We start from the raw sequence: 12579 nt of genomic DNA, 5'->3' as shown, positions 1-12579 counted from the left end.
ATTTCAAAATTTTTGTATCTAGTGGATTTTAAAGTCACTTAATAGACCTAAAAGTCTAATGTTTAAATATAGAGGTTTATAGTTGTATCTCTGTTTTGATATCACAACTGTAATTTTATTGACTGTGAAGCCTCTACTTGGGAACACAGCCTTAAGCATAGTATTATTCTCAATGGGAAAACTGACTTACTGCAAAATAAAACATTTGCTACAAAACAGGCCAAATACTTCTATTGATAGGTTAGGACTTCAGTCCTAAATTATTGAAATACATAAAATCATTCCTTGCCTATTCTTCCTTCCTGAATAAACAGATGAAAACAGCAAAATAAACAGGAACAATCGGGACATAAGTAAAACAAACATTAAAAACTTTAATGAGATACACTGAAGTATTTAGGTATGTCTGAATATGCATAGAAAAAATATCTGGAAGGATACATATCAGATTATTAACAGTTTACCTTGGGCATGTGGAATTGGGGTAGGGTGAAGGCAGTGCTCTTACTTTTAAATTCTGTATTTTGTGAAATTTTACAATGAGCATTTATTACTTTTATAATAATGAAAACCATAATAGAAATTTAAAAAATAAACATAGTAAGAAAAAGTAAAAAACACACATATATATACAGTAGTTTTAAGAGCTTCATTGGAGGTACAGAGAATTAAATCATATGGCACATTTTCCCACTAATACTGTGGTGGTAAATATAATTGCATACTTTTAGCAACATCTCGATTTAAAAAGTCCTCTGGGATAAGAGCCCTTAAGCAGTGACTCTTCAAGGTGAAAACTAAAGCTGAAAACAGGGTTTAACTGTTTCTAGAGGATCTACAGGAAAACATGTCAATCTGAAAACTTCAGACAAAAGGAAAAGCTTCACAGAAGTAACTCTGAAACACTAAAACAGCTAACCAAAGGCCAGAAATGGTGTGTATGAGAACTCTACCCAGTTCAGACCCAAAACTAAATCACTGAAACCTTGGTAATCTAGGGAAACAGGTTAGGGGCATCTATTTTACCCATTTATTATTTCTCCCAAATTTTCAATTGGTCTGCTTTTTAATCTCAATGATTTTACCCTAAAAATACTGCAATTTTAATGGGAAGGAATTAAATTAATTCCATCTAATTAGCTTTAGGTTTATTCTTCCAGTTAAAACAACTAGAAAAAACTGAGACTAATGATTTTCCCATCCTTGTTTTTTTCTCATCACTATTTCTAGCTACTTGATGAACACTCTGGGAGTTAATACTTTGGATTTCTCATGAGTCCCTGAAGTTCTGTATTTGGGAAGATCTTTTCTCTCATGTTCTAATTTTTCCTCCTTTTATTGAAGTCATCAGGGATGACAAACTTTTATTATTATAAACTTTTTTCTTTCAACAAAGAGGATTCTTTAGATAACAATTAGGCTCGTGGTTAAATATCCTCATCAAAGTCAGAACATCTGTAACTTGAAGTTTCCATCTTTGCAAGCTACAAGTTAAGTGCTTAACTGATATAATTTTGCACTCCTGAAAGAGTGCTCATGACTTAGGTGTCAAAAGTTTGTGTAGGATTAAACTTAGGCATAAATAATACGGAAAATTTGACAAAACTTAATCAGAAAATTATTATAAATAGCAGAGATAAAGGATATAAAGTCATAATGACCACATGATTTTTAAAAGCTACAACAGCTGAAATTCTGCTGTTTCTCAATGGAAAATTTTTAAAAAAACAACAAAAGATTCATCATAATGCCAGGTACACAGTAACCATTCAATAAAAGTTAGGTCTAAATGAACAATGGATTAAAGCAATATACAAAAATATAAGAACCCAAAAAGGAAAGAAAAGCTTAGAACTAATTTCCTAGAGTGTGTACTTAAATGGAAAGTCGAAGCTCACAGAGAGCAGTAAGAAATTCTTCATTTTCTGGATCTATCTTTTGGGCCCTTTCATAGTACTCAGCTGCTTGCCTCTTTTCTCCCTCTAGCTTGTAAACAAACCCTAGGGCACTTAAACTCTGCAGATCTGAAGCATTGTACCCAAGTCTCTTAGTAGCCAATTTCTTCACAGCACTTGTCAGTTTAGGACGCAGAGATGACCTGTCTTTGACCTTTAAGGCTTCTAAATAATGGTGGATGGCAGTATTTTCTGATTTACGGTGAAATTCCTGAAAGCGGCCATAGTGGTAGTGGATCTGATGTTTGTGATCATCAGTTATGTTCTCCAGACGAAGAGCTTTCTGAAAAATGTCTTCCGCATTGCTATACTGGCCTCCCTCAGCATACATGTTGGCCAGGTCTGTGTAGGCAAATGCAAACATAGAGTCTCGCTCCACAGCTGCTTTGAAATGAGATATAGCCGAGGTAATCAGCTCATCAACTTTCAGTTTATCCTTTCCTTTAGGTCTGTTGCGAGTGGCCTTCTTGATTTGGATCATTTGTGCCCTATAGCAAAGTCCCATTTGGTGATGCAAGAAAGAAGAGGTTGGTGTCACCTCCAAGGCCTTTTTCAAAAGTTCTAGAGCTTTGTCCCAGGAATTTTTTCTCCTATAGAATTTGGCTGCATAACGAAGGACATAAGGTTGGGCTGATATCTGGTCCAGGATTTCTTCAATATACTTTTCCCCCTCAGCTTCTGCATGCACATCTTGAAGCTTCAGTGCGAGAAAAACCTTAATGTAGGAATTATCTGGGTTCAGGGTGACAGCTTTCCTCAGGGGGCCCAGAGAAAAGCTCTTTATAGACCCTTCTCTGTCAGAATCATCCAGCCGATACACTGTGATGGCATAGCCGATGTTAAATTCTGGATTGTCTGGTTCTGCTTCCAGAGCCTTCTCAAAAGCGGCTTTAGCCTTTTGGTAATACTTTCCTCCAAATTTCAAGAGTGCCCACCCTTTCTCACAGTCAATCTCTGGACGCTCCAACTTGTAGTTAGAAGGACTGGACAATTTCTTGCAGACGTTCCCTATCTTGTCTATGTACTTCTGAGCTTCTTTAAGCTGATCCATGCAATAATAAACCCAAGCATAGTTTCCCCAAGTGACCAGACTTCGTACTTCTTCTTTGTCTGAGTGTTCTCGCTGTATAATTTCTTCTGCTTGTTTCAAGCACTCTAGAGCATCTTCATTTTGGCCCTTTAGGTGTTTCACATACGCCAATAGGTTATAAAGAGTGAGTCTGGATTTTGTGGTAAGAAATTCAAGCTGTTGCCCAATAGTATCTTCTACATCAAACAGATCAATGTCTTCCTTAAGTAAATTCCATGTGAAGTGACATTCTAACTCCAAAAGAATGGTCTTCAAGCAGTCCTTAGGAATTTCACTGTTAAAGATAAAAATACTTTTTAATTTCTGAAGAAATAGAGAAAATAATTAATTTTTAAATCTTAAATACAGTTCTTTGCTTAACAACCAATTTTATCTACTTGATTTCACAGTTAAAGCACTAGGCTTCTGTAAGTTTATACTAGTTTCCTCTGTGTGTAGTTATGTTCTAGAAATATTCCATTAAATTCACAATATTTATTGGAAAACCAATTCTGGAGAGAACAGCGTTTTTTATCTTACAAGGCACCTATTTCCTTTAGGCAGCCACTAACCCACAAGGAACACTTGTTTTTAGAAAGGGGAATTTAAATTATTTTATTTACTAGCTTTGAAAATTAAGAATAATAGATACACAGTTAATAAATAACATAAAAATTTCATTTCTGTATTATGAGTAGTGAAGGAAAAGAGAAGAAAGTGAGAAATAAGAAAAAGAAATACACTGAAGGAGACAGAGAAGCCACATGAATACATAATTTCTGCAGAGAAAGAAAAGGAACTCCACACAGAAAATAGCAGAGTCAGACAGGAACAGGTACACCAAGAGATGGGAAGAAGTATACGTTTGAGAAGTAACAAAGATTTGGAGAAAATGGGGTAAAGGCAAAAGGAGGCTTAGTAAGTTTTGATGTTAAATGCCACATCCTTCTGACCTTTAGGGTTGTGGGCAACAATAAAGGCTGTCACCTATTACTCCCCTTAATGTTCATGTCACAAATATTTGCTCAACTCCCTTTGTGAAGCACAGTGTAATTTCTTCAGGGCCTAGTTTCATCTCTGAAACCAGGAAGATGAAGAGGAAGGAGGGGTTAGGAAATATTTACTCATTACTGATAGGCTTTTATGTGCAAGATCTTCTGAGTAACCCTGGAGGTGTAACTGTGAGTAAGACACAGGCCTACTTATACAGAGCTTATAAGTACACAGCCAATTACAAAGCATCATTCCAATACAGTGCCATGGAAGTGACTCGGGAAAGGCACACAGTCCAGTGTTGCAGACATCTGTGGCTCTCATTTGGCGGAGCAACATCTCCCCCTCGTCCCAATCCATGTGATTTGAGACAGGCTGCCTACACTTCCTCCAGCATGTGTGAAGGCACACTATATTCCAGCCATTCCCTGGTCTCAGTGATTTATTCAGATTTATGCAATTAAAACATGATTTTGCTGAAATGGGGCTTTGCTGGAACTCTGTCTCTTCCAAAATTTTTAAGCTGGTAGAATGTAAGCTGGAGTTGTTGGTGGCCTCTTTCCAAACCCTTGGGGACAGCCTGCCTAAGAGAGACTCAAACACAGAGGAAAGCAGAGCTTAGGACTGCCTGTGATGCTGACTAAATTCCTGAAACCAGGTATTGCCTGGATCACCCTGTCAATCCCTGTACTTCTACCTTTTTAAGGAAATAATCTCTCTTTTCTTAAGCCAGTTTGAACTGGATTTCTCCTATCTGAAGCTGACAAATTCCTGATTAATATACCTAATTTTGTTTGTTTTGCTTATGGTAGTGGTGAGGCAGGAAAGACTTTCTAAATCCAGTATTGGGCATAATTAAGGGTCACAAGAAATTTACAGAACAAAGCTGCTTAAGGCTTCTCTCGAAGAAGGAAATGTTCTAATTATTGGACGAACAGTGTGTGTGTATTTATTTCCCTTTCTGCTGCACACAGGACCATTTTCCTTATATGTATGTATGAATGCATATTTGTATAAGTATTTATGAGAACTATAGTAATATTTCTATCAAGAAATATTTATTGATCACCTCATGTCATACATGCCAGGCAATATGCTAGTTGTAGTGGATATAGTAAGGAGAAAGATAGAATAAGGCCTTTTCTTCATGGTAATTCCAGTATAGGAGAGGAAGGAACAATAGGGGTTGACAGAAAATAAACATGTAAACAAATCAATGGACAACATAATTCCAGGTATTAAGAAGTGTTAAGAAAAAAACTCAAGAGTCATGGGATTACGTGGTGGTGTACTTTAGTACACTTTTCATTCTCTCACTCTGAGAACTCTTCTAGGAGAGTACTGTGCTTACTGCTCAGAGGTGTCCGCCTCTTTGTGACTCTGTGGACTTGTAGCCTGCCAGGCTCCTCTGTCATGGGGATTCTCCAGCTAAGAATACTGGAGTGGGTTGCCATGCCCTCCTCCAAGGGATCTTTTCAACCCAGGGATCGAACTCAGGTCTCCTGCACTGCAGGCAGATTCCTTACCATCTGAGCCCTAGGAGAGTAGAGGGCTTACTTATTCTCATAATTCTGGTCTTGGCTCAAATCTCCGCTCTTCAAAGTTGACTCCTGACCACCATAGCTTAAACTGCATCTCCACTTTGCCTGCCATCCTAAAGTCTAGTCTATCACATTTTCCTATTCTTCATGGCACTTTTATCAATATTTTCTGGGAGCTGGGGAGGAGGGGGAGCAGGCTTTGAATCAAAATGAGATTGAGGTTTTAAAATGAATTGGGCTGAGTTTTAGGAACTGGAAAGAGGCTGCCCTAATAGCCAAAAGTGGCAGAAGAGTTAGAGAACTGGATTAATTAAGAGAATTAGTAGTAGTGATCAGAAAAATAAAACCACTTCATATTTATAATCTAATAGTATACTTCATGAAATGTTTGCCAATTTTTATAAATACTAAATTTAAACATTAATAGCTTAATAATATATTTAGATATTTAGTAGAAATGTTCACTTATAATATTAATTTTATATATTTTTTTCTTATTTATTCTCTTTCTTTTATCATCTGTGTATACATATAAACACATATATACAGGTCCCACATTTTAGCAATTGCAGGTTCTAGACCAGAGCTTTCCAACAGAACTTCCTGCCAAGATGGAAATGTTCTTATCTATGCTTACAGTATGGTAGCCACTAGCCACACATGACCACTGATCACTTGAAATGGTGGCTAGTACAACTATGCAACTGAATTTTATATTTTATTTACTTTTAATTAATTTAAATATTACATGACTAGTGGTTATTGTATGTGACAGGACAGTTGAAGACCCTGGGCCTATAGAGCTTAATCTACAAGAAAACTTTAAGCTTAACAGGTTAGACCTCTCCTTTAACTTGAAATTTTCCCCATTTTCTTCAAGGTGAAGAGCTAGATTAAACGGCAAACAGGGATATACTTGAGAAGAAAACCTTATGCATATGACCTAGGTTCACTACAGATTCAACTCAATAGTACAAATGTTACACATGTAACATATACTTCCAGAATCAGATGAGAGCGCAAAAACAAAACAAAACAAAACAAAAAACCCAAAACATCCCCCAAAAGCATTCACTTTCCACACTACCCAAGCCAGGCAGAGTGCCAAGCAATTTACACAAATTACGTTTACTTTTATTTTATTTTTTTTACATTTACTTTTATAACATCTTATTATTTTTACAATTTTATGGATGAGGACTGGGAAATAGAGTTTAAATTACATATCCAAGGTTATATAGCTATAAAGTGGTCAAGCACAAATTCAAAGTCATTACTGACTAATTCAAACAAAAGCTTATACCTTTTAACCAAAATGCTATATGACATCTTTCATATAAAAATTGGAGTTCTTTTTAAAGAATAATTTGCTTTAAAATACAGGCTATGTCTAATGTATGTAAAATTCACGTTGCCTGGAAAGGACTTAAAAGAAAAACATAGAGATTTTAGAGCAGCTTAAAGAGCAGGTAGAAGTTGTATAACTGCTCATTGAAAAAGACATGCCAGACAGTTAAAGTCTCGGGATAAGAAAACAATGATTTCAGATATAAGCCCTCAATCTGAAGTCACAGTATTCTTCATTGTTGGAGTTATTTTGAGATGGAGCTCATTAGAATATGCTATGGACTGACAGAGAGGATTGGTTATTTCAAATAATAAAGGATCTGGGTAGAAATGTGTTAAAACTGATCTGAAGGAAGAATAAAAATCTCAGTTATTAAAGATATAATTATCATCATTATTAAAGTAAGGAAATTAAAATATTTTTCCCCATAAACCAGTTAAAGATATAGTATATGCTGATGATCTCCCAAGGTATGTCCACCATCTCTGCTTCCTCCTGAATTCCAGACTTCTAGTTTTTAGTTTACATCTTCAATTAGAAGTTCAGTTGGGATCTCAAGTAAATATATTCATTACAGAAATCTGGGTTCCTTGAGTCTGTCCATACCTTTAGTTTTCCTCCACCTTTTTTTGGTACCTCTTAGCCCCACAGGCCAAATAACCTAGAAGTATGTGAACCATGAACTTCCAGATGTTCAAGCTGGTTTTAGAAAAGGCAGAGGAACCAGACATCAAATTGCCAACATCCACTGGATCATCAAAAAACAGAGTTTCAGAAAAACATCTATTTCTGCTTTATTGACTATGCCAAAGCCTTTGACTGTGTGGATCACAATAAACTGTGGAAAATTCTGAAAGAGATGGGAATACCAGACCACCTGACCAGCCTCTTGAGAAACCTGTGTGCAGGTCAGGAAGCAACAGACAGTTAGAACTGGACATGGAACAACACACTGGTTCCAAATAGGAAAAGGAGTATGTCAAGGCTGTAAACTGTCACCCTGGTGATTTAACTTATACGCAGAGTACATCATGTGAAATGCTGGGCTGGATGAAGCACAAGCTGGAATCAAGATTGCCGGGAGAAATATCAATAACCTCAGATATGCAGATAACACCACCCTTATGGCAAAAAGTGAAGAAGAACTAAAGAGCTTCTTAATGAAAGTGAAAGAGGAGAGTAAAAAAATTGGCTTAAAGCTCAACATTCAGAAAACTAAGATCATGGCATCTGGTCCCATCACTTCATGGCAAATAGATGGGGAAACAGTGGAAACAGTGTCAGACTTTATTTTTTTAGGCTCCAAAATCACTGCAGATGGTGATTACAGCCATGAAATTAAAAGACACTTACTCCTTGGAAGGAAAGTTATGACCAACCTAGACAGCATATTAAAAACAAGAGACATTACTTTGCCAACAAAAGTCCGTCTAGTCAAAGCTATGGTTTTTCCAGTGGTCATATATGGATGTGAGAGCTGGACTGTGAAGAAAGCTGAGCGCAGAAAAATTGATGCTTTTGAACTGTGGTGTTGGAGAATACTCTTGCAAGTTCCTTGGACTGCAAGGAGATTCAACCAGTCCATCCTAAAGGAGATCAGTCCTGGGTGTTCACTGGAAGGACTGATGCTGAAGCTGAAACTCCAGTACTTTGGCCACCTCATGCGAAGAGTTGACTCATTGGAAGAGACCCTGATGCTGGGAGGGGTTGGGGGCAGGAGGAGAAGGGGACGACAGAGGATGAGATGGCTGGATGGCATCACTGACTCGATGGGCATGAGTTTGAGTAAATTCCGGGAGTTGGTGATGGACAGGGAGGCCTGGCATGCTGCAATTCATGGGGTCCCAGAGTCGGACACGACTGAGCGACTGAACTGAACTGAATCTCTTGATTCCTCTTCTCTCAACCCCTCATTTAATCCAATGGGAAATTCTGTTAATTCTACCACCCAAATATATCAAATCCATCCACTCCCCCCTCCCCCCATTTCCACTGCAATTTTTCTAGTCTAAAAGACTATTACCTTTCCTTTGAACAGGGGTAACAATCTGGTCTCCCTGTTTCCACTCTTGGTCCCCATATAATATTAGTAAACTACTGAAAATGTAAACCAGGTTATGTCAGTCTTTTGGTTCAAAATCTCCCAGTAGCTTTGAAACACCCTTAATCTAGCCTTTGCCACGTCTTACAAGTCCCTAAAGATGCTGGACCTGTGTACCCATCCAACCTTCTCTCCTCCTTCCTCCTCATTATCATGTTTTAGACATACTAACCTTCTTCCTATCTTGAACATATTAAGTTCAAAGACTTTCACACTTGTTTTTACTCTACTTGAGAAGCTCTGCTTCCAAATCCTTGTATGATTAGCTCCTTCCTTTAACTTGGCTCAAAAATCCCCTATCCAAGTGGCCATCTGTGGCAAAAGTATCTAAAATAACCCCCTCCATTCCGGGTCACTCTCTTAGCCCACTACACTATTTTATTTTCCTTATAGCTCTTACCACCTTCTGAATTATGTTATTTATTCATTCATTTTTGGTTATTTATGTTGATTATTTACCCATTTATTTTTGGTTGTCTATTTCCCCCATTTAAATGAGAATAGGGACTTTATTCTGGTTTGATTTTTTTCACCCATGTGTCCCCAGAATCTATGATTTCAGAGGAGCTCAATAATAAATACTTGCAGAGTGAATGAATGAATGCAATTATATACTGATAGCTTCTGGCATTTTCAACCCAGAGGCATGAGCCTAGAATTTAAAAAAAAAAGCACCTGAATTTCAGATGAGGGAATTCCTGCTAGTTCTTTCCATCCTGCTACTGGTTCCAAACTTTCTGCCACTTCAGTCTTCCCTATCCTATTTGTTTTTCCATCCTGGCATACTGTCTGGCTCTCTGTTTAGATTTTGAAACTAGGTTCTGGACTAACGTCCTAAGGTCCTGACTGGGAAACACGGTATCTATCCCTTGGTAGTTGTTCCTTTCTCTGGTGTAAACGCACCAAAATCATAGGCAAGACATGCCACGCCCTTAACAGCCTGCTCAGATCCACAATATGGGCTTACCAGCCTCTGCCCATCCACAGAGTGAAATGAACATCTGCCTCTACCCAAGGCGCATGAGGAGGGAGGGCTGCCCAGGGATTGTCACGTGGCTGTGAGATCTCCAGGGGACATTCAGTCAGCCATGTAAGTGCCTTGCCTACACTCTATGGGATTTATGCACAACCCGGCACTATGACAAATTTTACTTTTTCAACTCTACTTACTTTTTTAACTTTGTTTCTGGGAAACTGGCAGAGAGAGGCTATTGTGTCTGAAGAGGCAACATTTATCTTTAGGCAATTTTGTGTGTGTGGTGGGGAGTTGTTTTATTGTGTTTGTTTTTTTGCCAGGAAGGAGCAGTCTTTCATTTTCCTTGGTAGACAGTGCCCAGTGGGGTTCACCCCTCTTCATCCCATCCACCAGACACTCGCAGGGCACCACCCGCCTTTTCCTCTCTATACCTCCCACGTCCCTCCTTTCTTACAAAGGGTAGAAGTAAGGCATTTATTAAACATTTTTAAACATAACAAAAGTCACCATCTGCAAATATATGAGCTGGGCATTAAGCAACAACCGTTTCCACAGTCCTAAGAGATGGATGCCATTACTTTTTACAGACAAGAAACAGCTTCACCGAGTTGAAGAAACTTTGCTTTGGGTCACCCAACTAGTAGGTGGTCCGAGTCAGGATTTAGAACAAAAGACTGTAAGGCCTGCAGGAGCTCACTATCTGAACCTCCTCAGGCCTCAGCTTCCTAAATGCAGACCGCTCACCATCCACGTGCGAAGTAGGGGACCAGATGAAAAGGGGTCAGCCAAGGACCCCCACCACAGGCCAGTCTCGGAAATGGAGAAAGAAAGCTCCACAAAAAGGGGGATGGGGTGGAGCCGGAACAATCTGTCCACCGTACAAAGGAGGGGGAGAAGTCAGACCCAAGTATCAAAAAGGCAAAATGGCAGAAGCGGAAGCGTGTGTCGCGGGGGCTGCGGCCTGCGGGGACCTGTACGCAGAAGCTCCCGCACCGGCCCGGGGGCGGCGGCGACCGGAGCCGCAGGGAAATGACAAGTCCCCGGGGCGCGTCGCCCTTCCCCCCGCCCCTCCGTCCCCCGACTCGGCCCGAGAGTCCGACTGCGGATGCCTGGGACTTGCCGGAAGGGTCCACTCGGCCACCCTCCCCGGCAGGCCCACCTTCAGCCGCCCCGGACCCTGACCGGGCTCCCAGGAGGGGAGCGTCCCCAAAGCCGACGCCCGGCGGCCGGGCTCTCGGGCTAGGCCCTTTCAAGGGCCGCAGCACTGCCCTGCAAACGGAACCCGAGAGAAAGGCGTGTAAAACAAAGGCCACAGGGAATTGGGGAGGAGAGGCGGGGAGAGGCCCTTACCTCATGGTGGCTGGGCTCTGCTGCAGTTCCGGGAGGTGCAGGTCCCTTCGGGCTTTCTCCTCAGCCCTCCGCTCCTTTGCGGCTGAGCGGCGGCGCGCGTGCGTGTGCGTGGGCGCGCGGGCGAGGTGACCGCAGCGCTAAGGTCCGCGCGCGAGGGCGGACGTCTTTGTTAAAGGGCGGACAGGGGCGGGAAAGGCCAACGGGAAAGTGAATCTGATCCCCGACTAGGCGGAGTCCAGCTCCGGGAAACAGAAACTTCTGGAAGAGCTGAGTCGGGGCGCCCCCCCCGGCCGGGCTGAGGAACCGCTGTGAGAGGTTTGCGCAGCGCGGGGACGTTCCCGGTGGAATTTGCAGCTGGGCCTTGAGACTTTGGTCTTGACTGCTCAGCTGCCTTTTTGAGTCCACGTGCCTTAGCTCTTTGCGGGGTGGTTGTTATTTGTTGGATTTTTTTTTTTTTTTCTTCCCCTTAGCTAAGGTGATTGGAGACATTTCAGCGTTATTTTTGTTGGGTGGCACCGACGCTGTTTATAGCTTTGTGCATCCTAGGCTAAAACTCAAGTTTTTTGTTTTTTTTTTAAATGAAATTAATTTATTATTTTACTTTACAATATTGTATTGGTTTTTCCATACACTGACTTGAATCCTCCATGGGTGTACATGTGTTCCCCATCCTGAGCCCCCCTCTCACTTCACTCCCCATCCCATCCCTCTGGGTCTTCCCAGTGCACCAGCCCTGAGCACCCTGTCTCATGCATCGAACCTGGACTGGCGATTCGTTTCACATAGGATAATTTACATATAAAACTCAAGTCTTGAGTCAACAAACACAGGTGCAATGCCATGCACTTGTACCGTGATTTTCACTGGGTAAACCTAGAGAAATTTGGGGGCCAAAACGTATATATATTCAAAATTTTGGTAGCTATTCCAGGTTCGCTTTGCAAAGAGAGTTTTACATCCCACCCACAATTCTATGAAAATTCCCTTCCCTTCCGTGCCCATGACAACTGAGCTTCCTTTAATAAGGTCCCATAATAATATAATAATAATCCTATAATAAGGTCTCATCTTTATGATGGGGTTGGCTTCCCCTGGTAGCTTAGATGGTAAAGAATCTGCCTTCAATACAGGAGACCTGGGTTCGATTCCTGGGTAGGGAGGATCCCCAGGTGAAGGGAATGGCAACTCAGTCCAGTATTCTTGCCTGGAGAATCCCCATGGACAGAGGACCCTGGCGGGCTATAGT

The 12579-nt window shown here is 40.7% G+C and overlaps 1 protein-coding gene across 1 annotated transcript; it reads right to left on the bottom strand.

Moving 5' to 3' along the window:
• Positions 1-354: 354 nt before the first annotated feature.
• Positions 355-11572, bottom strand: IFIT5 (interferon induced protein with tetratricopeptide repeats 5). The gene is made up of 2 exons (XM_061162140.1): positions 11334-11572; positions 355-3319 (listed from the first exon to the last, which is right to left on the bottom strand). The coding sequence occupies exons 1-2, from the start codon at positions 11336-11338 to the stop codon at positions 1876-1878; spliced, it is 1449 nt and encodes a 482-aa protein (XP_061018123.1). The 5' UTR covers positions 11339-11572; the 3' UTR covers positions 355-1875.
• Positions 11573-12579: the final 1007 nt, after the last annotated feature.

This window comes from Dama dama, chromosome 15, assembly GCF_033118175.1.
Source record: "Dama dama isolate Ldn47 chromosome 15, ASM3311817v1, whole genome shotgun sequence".
NCBI classification, from domain to species: domain Eukaryota; kingdom Metazoa; phylum Chordata; class Mammalia; order Artiodactyla; family Cervidae; genus Dama; species Dama dama.
The sequence above is the reverse complement of the archived record's forward strand: the minus strand, read 5'-3'. Positions and strand labels throughout refer to the sequence as shown.